The sequence below is a fragment of the Furipterus horrens genome, unplaced genomic scaffold (assembly GCF_987537825.1).
Source record: "Furipterus horrens unplaced genomic scaffold, mFurHor1.1.pri manual_scaffold_5, whole genome shotgun sequence".
In the NCBI taxonomy this organism is placed as follows: domain Eukaryota; kingdom Metazoa; phylum Chordata; class Mammalia; order Chiroptera; family Furipteridae; genus Furipterus; species Furipterus horrens.
Genome location: NW_028327175.1, coordinates 154285145 through 154303285, shown reverse-complemented (window position 1 = coordinate 154303285; position 18141 = coordinate 154285145). Strand labels below are relative to the sequence as shown.

Here is an 18141-nt window from a genome sequence, read left to right as displayed (position 1 = left end):
GTGCCAGGAAGAGAAGTCCCCACACCTCTGGCTGCAAAAACCAGCAGGGATTGAATTGTTGGAAAAAAATGCTGGTGCCCCAAGCAGTTCCACTTAAAGAAGTCACACACAGACTCACCTATTCACACTCACTCCTGGGTTCAAAAACCAAGGTAGCAGCTTGAAAGGCACCAGTGGCACACTGGGAGAAACTGAAGTGTCTGGCATCAAATTGAACCAAATTGCCTCCCCACTCTCAACACACACACACGCAGTGCCACAGATTCAGCAAGCTGATGCCATATTTGAGGCGCCATCAACCTGGCTAACACTATTTGACCTGCGTTAGAGATCCCCAGAGACTCTGCCCCACACAACTTATAAGCCTATCCTAGCTGCTTTTCCATATGATTGGCTATTCTTGGCTCATACTTTACAAGTTCATAAATCCTCTCAAACAAGCAATAGCTGGCCTTAGTGAGTCCTATTCTCAGCACTAGCAGCAGCCAGCCTAGAGTCACATCTTAGCTTCACCTGGGAATCTCCAATCCCAGCATGAGTAGCAGCCGTCTCTGATTGCTTTGTAGTTAAGCAGGGTGGCCTCAGGAAAAACACAGGTGGGGGCTGACCTTGACCTGCAAAGTCCGGGGGGACCCCAAGGCCAGCGCACCCATTGGACAGCTACAGGCCACATTGGATTACCACCACCCTGTCCCTACACAGCTGATCCTCCATGGAGGGCAGACATTGGTGGTCAATGGTCACAGCCAGTCCCTGCAGCTGACTGGCCTGGGTAAACCCCTTCCATTGACCTGCCAACAGCAGTCAAGCCTTAACTACGAGAGAAGGGTGTACTCAGACCACACGAAGGGTGCACCCAGCTTGGGTGATGGTGGAGGCTGTGCCACTGGACCCTACAGGACACCTACTAAATTAAGCCATGCTACCAAAACAGAGTCATAGCAGCTCTACCTAATGCATAGAAACAAAGACAGAAGGCTGCCAAAATGAGGAGATAAAGAAACATGGCCCAAATTAGAAAACAAATCAAAACTCCAGAAAAAGAGCTAAACAAAATGGAAATAAGAAATCTATCAGATGTAGAGTTCAAAACACTGCTTTATAAGGATGCTCAGGGAGCTTAGTGAGGACATCAGAAGCGTAAAACTATCTGTCAGAAATGAAGGTTACACTAATTGAAATAAAAAACAGTTTACAGGGAAACGAACAGTAGAGTAGATGAAGCCAAGAATCAAGGCAATGATTTGGAACATAACGTATCAAAAAACAACCAATCAGAACAAGAAGAAAAGAGAATCCAAAAAAGTGACGATAGTATAAGCAGCCTCTGGGACCACTTGACAAGGTCTAACATTTGCATTCTAGAAGTGCCAGGAGAAGAGAAAGAACAAAATATTGGAAACCTATGTGAAAAAATAATGAACGAAAAATTTCCTAATTTGGTGAAGGAAATCAACATGCAAGTTCAGGAAACACAGAGTCCCAAACAAGATAAATGGAAAGCCCACTGCAAGACACATCATAATTAAAATGCCAAAGGTTAAACATAAAGATAGGTAGAAACTTAAAAGCAGCAAGAGATAAATTGTTAGTTACCTACAGGGGAATTCCCATAAGACTGAGCTGATTTCTCAAAGAAACTTTGCAGCCTAGAAGAGTTGGGCAAGAAATATTCAAAGTCATGAAAAGTAGGGACCTATAGCGAAGATTTCTCTACCCACCCAAAATCTCATTTAGATTTGAAGGGCAGATAGAGAGCCTCCCAGACAGGAAAACTAAAGGATTTCATCATCACCAAACCATTATTATAAGAAATGTTAAAGGGACTTTCTTAAAGAAAAAGGTGACGGTCAAAACTATGAACAATAAAATGTCAAAATACATGTCTATCAAGAATTGAATTAAAAAAAACAACTAAGCAAACAAGAAGAATTGACATTTTTTTGATACAGAGAGCATTTTGATGGTTGCCAGAATGGAGGGTGGGTGGGGGAATCGGTGAAAAGGTGAGGGGATTAAGAAGGACAAACAGGCGGTTTACAGAATAGCCGTAGGGAAATGTAAAATACAGTTAAGGTTATGGAATAGGCATAGAACTTAATATGCGTGACCCATGGACAAGAACAATGGTATGAGGATTGCCTAAGGGACTGGGAAGTGCTGGGTGGAGAGAGGCATAGAGGGGAAAATCAGGACAACTGTAATAGCATTATCAATAAAATATAATTAATAAAGAAATAATAAAGCATAATATGCCAGAAATGTTGCGTATTTTCTTCCATCTTCAGTATAATAGGGCTACATAAAAATTCACCAATGTTGATGTTTTTTTAAAAATGCGCACTGATATGACAGCTGTCACAATAAAATGTAACAAAACTGTTTAAATGAAGTTACTAACAAGTAAGAGCTACTAGAGCCATCTTACAGGCAAAATAGAACAAACTTGTTGGCCAACCCAAAACTTTCTAATTTAATAGATAATGTTAGAGTACAAAGTCGTGTTTTACTTTTATAATAGAATGAGATTGCATAGAAGCTATCTTTGGATCATATAAGAAAAAATGGCTACAGAAACCTTTGTACGTTTTTTATAATAAATTTTTATTGACGTGACTGGTATGGCTCTGTTGGTTGGGCATTGTCCTGCAAAGCAAAGTGTCTCCTGTTTGGTTCCAAGTTAGGGTGTGTACAGGAAGCAACTGATTCCTATTTCTCACTCATATTGATGATTTTTCCCCCTCTTTTTCTCCATCCCTTCCCCTCTCTTAAAAAAAATTATTTCTTTATTATAGTTGACATTATATTAGTTTCAGGCTGTACAACCTAGTGATTAGACATTTATATTATTAAGTGAACATCCCAGTAAAACTAGTACCTATCTGACACCGAACCTTTGTATATTTTCTTTACAGAGAATTGGAGAGGAAAGCTTTTATGGAGCCATTACGTTCTGTTGCATCCACATCAACAAAAAATGACCTGGATCTAAATAGGTCACAGACTGGGAAAGATGGTCATTTGCATAGGCATTTTGTGGATCCTCTGATGAATCCATTGCAGAGAGCTCAGGAGACTGGAGAGAGATTAAACAAATATAAGGAGGAACACCGCAGAATTCTTCAAGAAAGTATTGATGTTGCTCCATTTACATCTAAAATCAAGGGGCTTGAGATTGAGAGAGAGAATTATTCCAGAGTACCATTGTCATCTTCTAGCCCTAAAAGCCATGTCATTAGACAGGACAAAGATATGGAATGCTTAGTACCAGATCTTTATAAAATGAAGCACTCAGTGCCTCCAAGTTTGCCCCAAAGTAACTATTTCACTACATTGTCTAACAGCGTGGTCAACGAACCACCAAGGTCATACCCATCTAAAGAGGTTTCAAATATTTACACTGAAAAACAGAATAATACCCTTGTAGCAGCTGCTAATCCTCAAACTCTGACTTCATTCATATCATCTCTTTCCAAGCCTCCACCTTTGATTAAACACCAACCGGATAATGAAGGGTTAGTAGGCAAAACACCAGAACATCTTCCCCATCAAATTGCTTCTCACTCAGTAACAACCTTCAGAAATGATTGTGGGAGTCCTACCCATTTGACAGTTTCGTCTACAAATACACTCCGGAGTATGCCTGCTTTACATAGAGCACCTGTATTTCATCCACCAATTCATCACAGCCTGGAAAGAAAGGAAAGCAGCTATAGTAGCCTTTCCCCTCCAACTTTAACTCCAGTGATGCCTGTAAACGCTGGTGGGAAAGTGCAAGAATCACAAAAACCTCCAACTCTAATTCCTGAGCCGAAAGAATCTCAGGCAAATTTTAAGAGTTCTTCTGAGCAGAGTTTGACAGAAATGTGGAAATCTAATAATAACCTCAACAAAGAGAAAGCTGAATGGCATGTAGAGAAAAACAGCGGAAAGTCACAGGCTGCTATGGCATCTGTCATTGTACGTCCACCTTCCAGTACAAAACTTGATAGTGTGTCAGTAATGCAGTTAGTGTCCAAAGATCGAGTTAGTGAAAGATCTTCAACCAAGCCAAATCAAACAGACTGCCTGAAACTAGGAGAAGCTGGAGAGGTTGGAAGAATCATGCTGCCAAGTGTGAATTCAGACAGTACTCACATAAAATCTGCAAAAAACTTCCAGGCTGTCTCACAGGGTGATGTTCCCAGTTCAGTTGTGTCTGCTGTGAATACAATGTGTAACACCAAAATGGATATATTCACATCTGCTGCCACTGCCAGCAGTGTTTCCAGCTGGGGTAGTTCTGAAGTAACTTACTCTTTATCAAATACAGTTTTGCCCTCTAAATCCTTAGAATGTATGTCTTCAGAAAGTATCAGTCATTCAGTTCCTCAAACACAAGAATGCAGGGTCAGCACCACAGCTCCAGTTATACCAACCAGTGGTAAGACAGGAAGTGCTGTTCAGCCCAGCTCTGGGTTCTCGGGCACAACTGACTTTATTCATTTAAAAAAGCACAAGGCAGCACTGGCTGCAGCTCAATATAAAAGTAGTAATGTTAGTGAGACTGAGCCTAATGCTGTGAAAAATCAGACGTCCTCAGCCTCCCTTCTCTTGGATGGCACTGTAGTCTGTAGTACAATAAACAAAGCAAACTCTGTAGGAAATGGGCAAGCATCCCAGACAAGTCAACCAAACTACCATACTAAACTAAAAAAAGCCTGGCTTACTAGACATTCAGAAGAAGATAAAAATACTAATAAAATAGAGAATTCAGGGAATTCTGTTTCGGAAATTATTAAGCCATGTTCTGTCAACTTAATAGCCTCTACATCAAATGATATACAAAATAGTGTAGATAGTAAGATCATAGTTGATAAATATGTAAAAGATGATAAAATCAATAGGAGAAAAGCCAAAAGAACTTATGAATCTGGTTCTGAAAGTGGAGACTCAGATGAAAGTGAAAGCAAGTCAGAGCAAAGGACTAAAAGGCAACCTAAGCCAACTTACAAAAAGAAGCAAAATGATTTGCAGAAGAGAAAAGGTGAAATGGAGGAAGATGTAAAACCCAATGGGGTTCTCAGCAGGAGTGCCAAAGAAAAAAGTAAATTGAAGTTGCAGAGCAACAGTAATAGTGGTAAGTAAATGGCTTTTCTTTTTCATCTCAGGTAAAATAGACTATGTTCTTGGAATAATGGTTTGGTTCTCTAAAAACTAGTGAGCTTAAAAGCATCTTTTGACTTTATTTGTATGCCCTAGCATAATGTATGTGCTTGTTCATCTTGTTTCTGTGTTTCACAAGTACTCTCTTAGAGGAAATGAGAGATTTATCTTTTTTTAAGAGACTTCTGGAAATATATTTTACCTAGAACTTATATTGGCAAAAAATCAGTGTTTAATCTAGTAGTTAGAATTTTGAACATTTCTAAGAACTGTCAAAATGTAGTTATAGCTTCCACACTGAAAGTGGATTTCTAATATTAGGTAAATACCTGTAACAAGATATAGTTGACAGAGAAATCCTATTCACATATATTTCCTTCGAGTTACACGTTTAGAAGAGAATTACTTCAGAGTACTGTGAATGTGGCCTCTTATGTCACCCTTCTCTCACTGGTGAGAGAATTAAAAGCTTATTGAAATTACCTTTTATTTAATAATGCCAATCATTCAAGCAGTCCTTAACATGGGTAAAAGTTAAATAAAAACGGGGATGACAGTGGTTATGGTTTTCTGTGTTCATTTTTATATTCAAGAGAAACATGCATAAAATAGATAAAAGTTTCAAAACTTTGAACAATATAATGTTTTCTTTTTGTGTGGCAAAATAAGTGATACTTGCCAGTAATATTCACCACAAAGTGTTTCTATATGTTTTTACTCTAGAAGTAGTTTTTTCAGTTTATTTCTTTTTAAGTCTGTTGCACAATGCAGAAAGCATATAGTAGTTTCACTATAGCTGTGTATTCATCCACATACAGTATATGAAATATCTGATAATGTAGACATTTAAGAAATTCTTTTCACAAGCATTTGGATGCTTGAAGGCTCTTAGTTGGGCCTTTTCGCTGAATGAGGTTTTCCTACACGCCTGTGTGAAAATCAGGCAAAGTAAAAGGAGAGAAAAGCAGGAGGATGGAATCATAGAAAAGGACAGACAGAATTGGAAAGAACAAAGGAAGACAGGCTCAACTGAGAGACAGAAATGCTCATATAGATAGAAGGACCTGCCATTTATTTTCAGTATTGGATTGTATAGTGCTGATTTTTCTTTTCTCCTGTGTTCTACTTACTTCTCCCAATGGATTCTGAGGATGTTGTGTATGGTCAGTAATCGTTTGTATTTCTTCACATAACATTTACTTCGGTGTTGTATATTCATATACTTGAGTTAAACTTAAAAAAAAAACAAAGAGCAACTTTCTAGTTTTTAATACTTAATAAACTTATTAAATTTATAAAATTAACTTAGTGAAGTGCATATTCTGTTTTCATTTTGAAATTGAATATATATGTTTCCCACGTTAGGATTCTAAGACAGGCACTGGAATCAGCCTTTCCCCCCACCCCAAGTTGTTATGCTTAGTGAAATCTCCCCTCTGAGTACTGACATCAGAGAGGCTATGTTAAGCCCCATTTATTCCCAAGTCCAAAATAATAAGTGACTATTAAATGCTGTCTTTTAATTATGGTCAAAGTTGACTTGCTGTTATTCTGGGCTATCTAGAAAAGTTCACTAAGTTGGGAATTTATAAATCTAACTTCTCAACCTGAGTAGATAATGTACTTCATGGATTAAATACAATGTTCATTGGAGTTGTCGTCATAGTCAAAAAGAATGAATAAAAGTCCTGGCTGGTGTGGTGGCTCAGTTGGTTGGAGTGCCATCCTGTACAGTTGCAGGTTTGATTCCCAGTCAGGACACATACCTAGGTTGAGGGTTTGATCCTGGGTCAGGGAGCCTGAGAGAGGCAAACAATCAGTGTTTCTCTCTTTCTTTCTTTTTTTTTTTTTTATCTCTTCCCACCCCCTTCCCCCTCCAAAAAAAAAAAACAATGACAAAATGTCCTTGGGTGACAATAAAAAAAAAAATTCTTTGTAAAGAGTGGGTTTTATTTATTGTACAAACATATCTAGTAAAATTTACAAAAGGTGTTAGCTGCAGCCTTGTATAGTCAGAAGCAAGAATTACATCAAAAACTGTTCCTATAAACTGGATCTTCATATCTTTGTAATTCATTTATTTAAAAAAATTCTTACTGTTGTGTCACAGAATTGAAATTTGCTTTGAAGTGTCAGGTTTTTTTTTATTATAATACTATTTGAATTGTTTACAATGGTATGGTTATCCATACTCTTTGAATTTTCCATTATTTGGAATGTAAAAGTATATTGGTTAATAGTTATTTTCTAGTCAGAACAGAATTAGATTGCATTTAATTTATTCTAGCATAATATATTTAAAAAGTAAGTTAATGATTAGAAGCAATTGTACCAAATAAAAACTTACTAGCAGTATTCTATTTCTCTTGTTCATTCTGATTTGTAAAAGCTCTGGGTATTTGATATAGTCCATAGGAGAAATCTGTCTTATATACAGTGGAGGAAATAAACTTTTACACAGCCCTTCTGGAAACATTTTATCCTGATTGATGTATGTGTACACATGTGTTTCTCTAATGGCTTAAGTCAAGTGGCTCCTTGCTCTCTAAGAGACATAAGAGGGGAGAACTTGTAAACAACCAGTCAGCAATCCTAGAAGTGCTTAATAACAAGCTGATTTTGAATGGCCCACCCTGGAGTTTAAACACGACACTTCCTATCCTAAGATATTATCTTACTGTAATTGTACCACATACACTATCAACAACAGTAAGTGAGCCCTGGCTATTATGGCTCAGTGTATTAAGTGCCGGCCTGAGAACCAAATGGTTGCGAGTTCGATTCTCAGTCAGGGTACATGCCTAGGTTGTGGGCCAGGTCCCCAGTTGGGGGCGTGTGAGAGGCAACCACACATTGATGTTTCCCTCCCTCTCTCTTTCCCTCCCTTCCTCTCTCTCTCTAAAAATAAATAAGTAAAACCTTTTTTAAAAAAAAGGTAAATGATAGTAGAAACTCAGGACAAGTTTTCTGCTACAAGTTTCTGCAAGAAGTATATAGTCTTAGAATAATTGTACTGCCTCTAATCAACAATATAGGCATAGTTAGAAAACAGAAGGGTAGGAAGTAAAATTTACTCAATAAGAGTCAACAAATATTGCTTGTCCCAACATAGATTACTTTTAATTAATAGATTTGTAAAAATTTAATAGGTAAGCTTCAATTTATGTATAATGTTTTGAGTCCTTCCTGCTTTATAAATGACTGATTACATGAGCCAGTGTTATTATAACAAGTTCAGGTTAATAAAACTGATGGAGCAGCAGTATACACTATAATAGGATGGATATATTTTTTCCTGACACAGTTTTGTTTTTCTTTTAGAGTTCTGGTGCCTGCCCTGTTTTTCTTTCTCTCTTGAAAAAAAGATAGCCAGGTTAATAATAGGCTTTTTTTCCTTTCAAGTCTTTCTATTTTTCTAAAAGATGCTGCTTCCATCAATATGTTGATTCCAAATGGAGGATGTTGTAATAAAGGGAGAGATATTAGGAGAAATAACTTAGTTCCTCTTCTCCATAATATTGGTGTTATAAAATCACCACTTTCTTAACTTGATGAGCCAACTTACTTTTGAGAATCAGAATAAGTAGTATTTCAAAATTTAAGTATGCTGAAACTAGCCTGTTGTTTTTCTAAAAGTACTAACTTTTAGTCTTTAGATTCTTTCTGTGGGTCTTGGAAGAACTCCTGTATATGCCAAAATGTTTATATAGAAGGACTATGTTTTTAGCTTTACATAGAAAATGTATAATTCTCATGTTTGCTGTCATGCAGATATGAATATATATACTCAACTCTGCATTTACAGTATACTGGCAGAAGAGTTCATTTGGTTAGTAGAATAGTAAGTAAGGTGCTGCTGTAGACTTTAGTTAATAATGAGTACTTAGAACTATAATATAACCTCTTTGCTTTTTTTCTATACTCTTAATATATTGTCCCAGTTGTAGAATTGATTTAAATTTTATCTTAAGGAGTGTACTTTTCTAAAAAGGTATAATCTTGCTGATGCTTTCCTATTGGTTTTACAGCTGGCATCCCTCGTTCAGTATTAAAAGACTGGCGTAAAGTCAAGAAGCTGAAGCAAACTGGAGAATCCTTTCTGCAAGATGACTCCTGCTGCGAGATAGGGCCTAATTTGCAAAAGTGCCGAGAATGTAGACTTATTCGGAGTAAAAAAGAAGAAGAACCAACTCACTCACCAGTATTTTGTAGATTTTACTACTTTAGACGGTAAGTAAAAAAAGATGTAATTGGGGGGAGTATGTTTATTGGGTATTGGAAACTATACAGTCATTCAAGGGCCCTCTCTGGAGTCAGGAGCCTCCTGTTTCTGAAACATATAAAAGAACATTAAACATTTTTAGTACTAAATTTAACAGTAGCTAATTATTGGACCGAGTTCATATTTTAAATGTTACATGTATTCATACAGCCTTTCTCTACTGAGTGATTCATTCTTCCTTAATGATAAATTTTTAATATTTTTTTTTCTAGAAAAATGATAGGAAACAGCAGTTTGTTTCATGTAAAGATTTTGTAAAACATACTATACTTTGGCCAAAACAGTGTCACATTTATATCTATGCATTAGCTAACAAACGATCTGTATAAATCTAGGTAAATAATGTAGATATTAAATTAAAGCCAGTGCATTACATTGGAATACCCATACTTTTATCTTTTTAAATATATGTAGCTATAAAAATATGTTAGAAAATGACAGAAAGGAATTGTTAGTGCCATGTCATATTTCATAGGTTTTGTAGTAAATATAAAAGCAACTTACAGTTGCTACTAACCTATAATATTTATATATTACTATATAACTATATGTAGCTATAATATTAATGTTACCAAATAATACTTTAATACTAAACCTTAAAGATAGATTTGTAACAGTTCAACTAAAGGGTACCTGGGTACCCCAGCCAATACAGACTCCTGTCTCAGATTCTAGAATCAAACATTCCTGGGTTTAATTCCCAGCTTTGTTCCTTAGTTCCTGTATGAATTTATTAATTGTGGTTGGACTACACCTAAGCCTGACTTATCTGCATAATGTGAATGATAGTGGCACCAACCTCAGAGGAATTTCATGAAGATTAAACGATATAAAGTACAGAGTCATAAGTGTAATACCAAGCTTTATGAAATATTCCATTAATGTTAGCTGTAATTATTTTCCTAATAATGAACATTATCTACCTAAGAAGTTAGGACATACTTTGCTTTGGCAAATACACTCTACTGGTGGGTCAGTAGAAACCCCGGAAGTATGTATTTGGTGGAAGAAAACAAGCTTTATTTCTTATTTCTTTACTTCATGGTCTTTCTAGCCAATGATCCCCCAAAAGTAGTTACAGATGATAGTATACATGGGACTGCAGAAAATATGAAAAGAAATCACAGAAAAATGGTTTGAAGAGATACGGAAATTTTAGGAAGTTTGAAGGAAATAAATATTCAAGTAGATAAAATAAAATTAAGCTGTAACAAGATGATGGGTATAACAAAGATATTTGGTTTTTAAAAAAGAGAAAGGATAAGATAAGGAAGGAATGTGAAAAAAAGAGTAAAAGCGATGTTGATGGCATCCATTTGAAAAGTACTACAATGACCTGTAATGAACTTTCAGTATCTCCTGTTTGAGAGTTAAGATAGTAATTACAGATAATTGAGTAATAGCCACCAGCTAATAAGAAAAGGCAATTTTGCCTTCCATTTACCCTAAACTTTTGTACTAAATAGTTATAGTAGTTACATTAACTGGGGGTCAGAAGCTGAAAGACAGTGAACACACTAATTCGGTTCCTAATAATAAGAATTTCATCCTTGTTCCTCTAAATCAGGTTTAGATAGAGTATCATTTTAATGAAAAATATGTACCGGGTGGGGCAAAAGTAGGCTTACAGTTGTTTGTATGGAAAATAATATAAGAATAAATGGTTTTGCCCTGGCTGGTGTGACTCAGTGTATTGAATGCTGGCCTATGAACCAAAGGGTTGCTGGTTTGATTCCCAGTCAGAGCACATGCCTGGGTTGCGGGCCAGGTCCCCAGTTGGGGGTAAATGAGAGGCCACCACACATTGATGTTTCTTTCCCTCTCTTTCTCCCTCCCTTCCCCTCTCTAAAAAAATAAATAAATTATTTTAAAAATCCATTCTTAAAAAAAAAAAATGGTTTTGCATACTCACATCTATAAACCTACTTTTTCCCTACCCTGTATATGTACTTGACATACTATTCCTACAGTAAAAACCTTGAGGTGATTTTTGGCATTCTCAACTTCAGAGGTTTCTGATTTAAATTATGAATAAAATAACAGCATTGCTAAGAAGCACTTCACGATGTTTTATATCTTGTTCTCATCAGATATTTGTACATAGTTTTCATTTGATTGGAGTTAGGTAGCTAAGTATAGGTAATGGAAGAAATGTTATTTCTTGAAATAACCTAAAATTAGTACTGCTTATCATTGCCATTTGTGTAACACTATAGGAGTCATCTAAATTGGTTAAATTTAATTGATAATTAAAGGGTGTGTGTACATGGACTACCCTTTTTTTTCTAATTGTAAATATATATATATTTATATTTAATATAAAAACAATTATGAATTTATAACTTTAAAATAACTGCACTTTTATCAAGGTATCTAATGGTTTTATGTTTTAATGTTTCAGATTGTCATTTAGTAAAAATGGAGTGGTTAGAATAGATGGTTTCTCTTCTCCTGACCAATATGATGATGAAGCTATGAGTTTATGGACCCATGAAAATTATGAAGATGATGAACTAGACATAGAAACTTCAAAATACATCTTGGATATAATAGGTGATAAGTTCTGTCAATTAGTAACATCTGAAAAAACAGCTTTGTCCTGGGTGAAAAAGGATGGTAAGGAAGTTAAATACTTAGAACATGCAATTGTCATTGTATAAATTTCATTTTATGAATTTGAAGTATGTTTTAATTTGGGAGCAGTCCCTAATCCTACCTAATTATGTTGACTTTTAATTTTGATAAGACACTTTTTATGTACAGATGCACTTATATGTATTTAAGGTAAAACATATTTTCTGCCATGGTGGATGTGACTCGGTTGGCACCTCACCCTGTAACTGAAAGGTTTGATTCACAGTCCAGGCTTGGTCCAAGCAATATGGAAACAACCAATACATGCTTCTCCCTCGTATTGATGCTGCTTTCTCCCTAAAAATAATGAAACAAAGATCCTTTGGTGAAGATTTTTTTTAAAGATATTTTCCAATTGAGGTTGAAATCAATGGATTAGCAGTTTGTGAAATAACAGTAGCATCTTGCTGTTTCTGCTATTATGACAGTTGAGTGTGACAAAGACACTTAGGATGAGAAATTGGGAAATTTCAGCACTTGTCATATAAAAACATCCATCCCAGCTACTTACGTTTTTAATCTGGAATGGGTCATCAAAGTTTATTTTTGTATTATATTTTATGGTTTATGCTATTACAGTTGTTCCAAATTTTCCCCTTTGTCCCCCTCCACCCAGCAACATAAAAACATTCTCTGTATCTCATTCCATTTTTGTTCTGCTTGTTCATTTATTTTGTTTTTAGATTCTATTGTTGATAGATATGTGTTTACTACCATTTGACTGTTCATATTTTCTTAAATAAGTCCCTTTAACATTTCATATAATAATGGTTTGGACTCCTTTAGCTTTTTCTTGTCTGGGAAGCTCTTTATCTGCTCTTCGATTCTAAATGATAGCTTTCTTGGGTAGAGTAATCTTGGCTGTAGGTCCTTGTTTTTCATCGCTTTGAATATTTCTTGCCAATCCATCTAGCCTGCAAAATTTCATTTGAGAAATCAGCTGACAGTCTTATGGGGGCTCCCTTGTAGGTAAGTAACTAACTGCTTTTCTCTTGCTGCTTTTAAGATTCTCTCTTTATATTTAACCTTTGATATTTTAATTATGATGTGTCTTGAAGTGGGGCACTTTACATTCATCTTGTTTGGGACTCCGTGCTTCCTGGACTTGTATGTCTATTTCCTTCACTAAATGAGGGATGTTTTCTTTCATTATTTTTCAAATAGATTTCCAATTTCTTGCTCTTTCTCTTCTCCTTTGGCACCCCTATGATATGAATGTTGGTATGCTTGAAGTTGTCCCAGAGGCTGCTTATACTGTCCTTATTTTGGGGGGTTCTTTTTTGTTGTTCTGATTGGGTATTTTTGTTGTTGTTGTTTTGCTTCTTTATGTTCCAAATCATTGATTTGATTTTTGGCTTTATGCACTCTACTGTTGTTTCCCTGTAAATTTTTCTTTATTTCAATTAGCATATCCTTTGTTTCTGACTGCATCTTTGTTATTATGTTGCGGTCCTCACTAAGCTGCTTGAGTATCATATAACCAGTGTTTTGAACTCTGCATTTGATAGATTTCTTATCTCCATTTTGTTTTGTTTCTTTTTTCTGGATTTTTGTTCTGTTCTTTCATTTGGGTTATGTTTCTTTGTCTCCTCATTTTGGCAGCCTCCCTGTGTTTGTTTTTATGTACTACGTATAGTTACTACAGCTCCCAGGCTTGCTAGAGTGGCTTAATGTAGTAGGAGTCCTGTAGGTTCCAGTGGCACAGCCTCCCCTAGTACCCAAGATGGATACTCAAGATGGGTGCCCAGTGTGTGTGCTGTGTACATTTTCCTGTTGTAATTGAGCTTTGATTGATGTTGGCATGACCTAGGTCAGCCACTGCCTGTGTTCTGTCCAGGGTCACACAACATAAGCTACAAAGCAATCTGCAGATGGCTGCTACTTGTACTGGGCTTGGAGGTGGCCAGGCAAGACCAGGCTGTGAACTGAGGCCGGCTGCTACTAGCACCAGGCCTAGGGCAACTTAGCAAGAGGTATGGGGCTTGCTGAAGCCAGATGCTGCTTGTTTGAGAGAATTTAGGAAAATCCGAAGCATGGGCCAAGACAAGACATTCATATGGAAATGGGGTGGGCCTGAAAGTTAGGTGGAGCAGGATTTTATGGAATCACCAGGGTGGCATGAACAGTGTGAACCAGGTTAATGGAGTTTTAGATATGGCACTTACTTGCTGGCTCTATAGGAGGAAGGCTTAGAAAAGGAACGATGGCCTCTGCCAGCACTTCAGTCTGGGAGGAGGCTGTCCCCACAGCTCTCATGCTGATGCAGGATAATTCAGTTCCTCCCCATGTGTCCTTGATGCCTTCCAGTCTGCTGACCCAGCACTGGAGCTCAGGTGGAGTGAATCAGAGGAGTTTGTGCTTGAGCCCTTTAAGGGTAACCACCTGGGATTCTAGCAGTTTGTCTTCCACAGCCTTAATCCCTCACTGGTTTTTATAGCTAGAAGTTATGGAGACTTATTTTCCAGGCACTGGAACCCTGGGCTGGGGTTCTTAGTGTGGGGCTGGAAACTCTTGCTCCTAAGATACCTGTCCTGATTTTTATCTAACACACATTGGTGTGGGACCAGCCCATCCCACGTGTCCTTCCCTCCTACCAGTCTTGATGTGGTTTCTTACTTAATTCCATAGTTGTAGGACTTCCATTCAGCTCAACTTCCGACATTTCTATATGATTGTTGGTTGTTCTGTATAATGGTTGTAATTTTGATGTGGTCGTGCGCGGAAGTAAGCTGTCTTTATCTGCATTGCCATCCTGACCTGAAGTCATCACAGTCATCTGTTTGAATCTCAGCTTTACTCCTTGCTTAACTGTATGACTGTAAAACAAATGGTAACTAACTTATAGATTTGTTTAAAAGTAGTCAGATTAATTGTCTTTACTTACGTAAATACCTAAAATGCTTAGGACTCTAAATGTTAGCTTTATTTCCTTTCTTTAAATCAGTGGTTTGTACCCCAGGGGGCAATTTTGGTTCGGTAACTGAAAAGTGTTGGGTTAGAGTGCTGGCATCTAATGGGTAGAGGCCAGAGATGTCACTGCACATTCTACAGGCATTGGATAGTCCTCCACAACAGAGGTATTTGTGGTCCAAAATGTTAAAAGTGTATGGATTGGGAACCCTTCAATGGTTGTTTTTTTTCCCTGAAGGGAATCATTATTTGCTTCAAGAAATCTGCGATTGATCGTTAAGTTTTTGGTTTGCCCCTTTACATTTTTGTTGTTGTGTATTTCAGCATACGTGAAAAAGAGTATATTTGCACTAAAATTTTTATTTCTTTGTATTTCAGCCAAAATTGCCTGGAAAAGAGCAGTGAGAGGAGTCCGAGAGATGTGTGATGCATGTGAAGCAACATTGTTTAACATTCACTGGGTCTGCCAAAAATGTGGATTTGTGGTCTGCTTAGATTGTTACAAAGCAAAGGAAAGGAAGAGTTCTCGAGGTCGGTTTATAACTTTATATTAAATTAAAGTTTTAATAATGTTCATTTTCTCTAAGATCACTCATCTGGAAAATTATATATGTGTGGGCCTTTTTTCTGTCTTCCGTAATACATTACATTAAGGAAGTTTTAAAAAGGAGTTATAACAGTTTATTAATAGCCTGGTGTTTTACAATAAAACTGCATATATTTTACCTGCTTAGTAGATTCACCATCATCCCCTCATTTCAAGTAAATAGTTTCTTAATGTAGCCCAAATTAATTAGGGCTCTTGCATAAGTTGCAGTTGAACACTTAACTAGTGTGAATTGGTTTTTCTAAACACTGGTGCATAAAGTTCAACCCGTTCAAGAATATGCTGCCATTTAATATTTATTCCCTAGTATTTACAGAATGAAGAAGTCTATTATATATGAAAACAGCCTTTGAAGCTATTACTTTTAGTTTTTAGGTAAATAAAATGGCACAGAAACAATGTTCTGCATGTTAATTACAGCTGCAGGTAGTATATAAGTTTAGAAAGGAAGTAACTGATAGCACCTTTTTCATCCTAAAAGTCTTTTAGAAAAGTTTTTCAAGTCAGTTTGGAGGTAGCTACCTTTTACTGGTAACCTTGAAAGTATTGAGTTATTTGTTTGGGGTAAGTCTTTAATGAAATGAGAGGATTCAGACTGGGAGTATTAGAGGTAAAATCATGTTAAGTTATAGACTTTTCATTTCAGGCAGCTCTGTTTCAGAGTAGTGTATCAGATAGATGGTTCATGAGTTAGCCTTCTTGATGATAAGATTATTAAGCCTTGTCCTTTCTAATCTTTTTTCTTATATACCCATCACTTAACAAAGAGACCTGAGCAGGTGGGGAAGCATGTCCAAACATCTAGTGCGTGCTATTTCTGTGATACGAAAAATATATTATATATGAGTAAAATGTGAAATCATAAAAAGGAATGCATTTTAGGAAATTAAATATCTTCAAAACCTTAAAAATTTATTTGGATATTTTCAGTTGATAGAATTAGCTGCACTGAAATAAAACTTCATGACATGCGTTTTATATTTTTCTGGTTTTATAATTTTGATTTTTGCTAAATTAATGAAATTAATTTTAATTTAGGTTTTGCTATATGTATCATATATATAAGCCTGAATTCTTTTTTGATTAATTTTAAATAGTCTTAATTTTAAATAGTATTAATTTTTAAAATAGTCTGTCAGTCACCATATCATTTTCTGAGTATAATCTATATGCCTTGAATTGTATTATTACCTAGTTTCTTATTTCTCTGTTAAATATTGTAATACACTCGACTAGGTTATAACTTTATAGAGTGGTAATTAACATAAGTGTCTAAAAAGTAAGCCTTTAGAAAACATTTACAACTTACTATATAGGCTTTGGAGGGGAAAATCAGAAAGATTTTTTAAAAAGTTTTAGACTGGATTCAGATTTTATTTCGTATGAGACTTCATGAAATAATGATTTTAGGTTTTTTAAATGCTGAATTAATGAGCTTTTTGTGATATTCATTGCAGCTCTAAAGCCAAATCATAAGTGGTTGTCTTTGTCATTAAATTTATAGAGATGATCTTTTTGAGATCAAGGTATTAAATAGTTTTACTTTGTATGATATACCTCATGTTTACAACTCCAGGTATGGAACCTTGCTTAAAGGCAATAGTAGCAATTAAATACTATTTTTAAACAAAGAACTTTCATGACCAGAAGCTTTTCTGAGAGAAGGTTTATTGAGCCAAACATTAAGCAGAAAGGATCAGGTCCTGGAGTGTGCAGTCTGACCAACAAGCAGGCAGCTGGGCTAGATAGAAATTACAAACTTATCCACCATCTTGGGGTTAAAGGGCTTTTTGTACATTATATTTTGGGGAAGAAAGATGTAAGTTGTTTTTGAAAGAATTTATATTGTCTACTGATGTGGGAGGGAGGGAAAAGGTGAAACCGGGGACAGTTTAGGGTAGGTGCACCTTCGTAAGGAAGAAATATTTACTACTTTTGATTGGTTGCCAGCCACAGTTTTAAAAGTTCATACATAAGCAGGGTGCTGAGGCGACTGATGATCATTACAAAAGTTGACTCAGAGCCCCAGCATGCATTCAGAATGTGAGTAGTCTGTTAGTTGGTCCACAGCTATTAACTGGTTACTCCTGTCATTTTCTCTTACTCTCTCTGGCACACTGTAATTTAGGACATCAGAGAGTGTTTCTTCTGTCACTGTCTATAAAGTAGGGCTTTTCCACATGTCTCATGATAGTTTGTCTACATGTCTTTGAAGCATAGAAGGAACATGAGTTAGCAGCAGTGTCAAACTTAAATCAGTCTAATGTACTGAGATTAGGGAAAAGCCATGTTTGGCACAAAAAGCAAAAGATCAAAGGAATTAGCTACAGAGAAGGTAGAATCAGACAGAAAAAAGAGGTAATTAATGCTAATAAAGAATGGTCATTTTAGAAAAGGCTAACATCAGTTTTGTATGCTGTTTTTATAAAATTCTTAGAATGGTGGAATTTTCTTCTTAAGAACCATATATTTGAATTCTTCCTTTGACATTTTATATAATTGTTAAGCTGTTGATGTACAAGCCATCAATTTTATAATTGTACAACAATGACTGATATAAAAG

The 18141-nt window shown here is 36.1% G+C and overlaps 1 protein-coding gene across 1 annotated transcript in view; it reads left to right on the top strand.

Annotated features, from left to right (window-relative positions):
- JMJD1C (jumonji domain containing 1C) overlaps positions 1 to 18141 on the top strand; it is a 249856-nt gene that overhangs the window by 205251 nt on the left and 26464 nt on the right. Inside the window, exons 10-13 of the mRNA XM_090278088.1 lie at positions 2916 to 5119; positions 9174 to 9375; positions 11829 to 12043; positions 15350 to 15502. Coding sequence (XP_090134214.1) covers positions 2916 to 5119; positions 9174 to 9375; positions 11829 to 12043; positions 15350 to 15502 — 2774 coding nt within the window. The remainder of the gene's footprint in view (positions 1 to 2915; positions 5120 to 9173; positions 9376 to 11828; positions 12044 to 15349; positions 15503 to 18141) is intronic.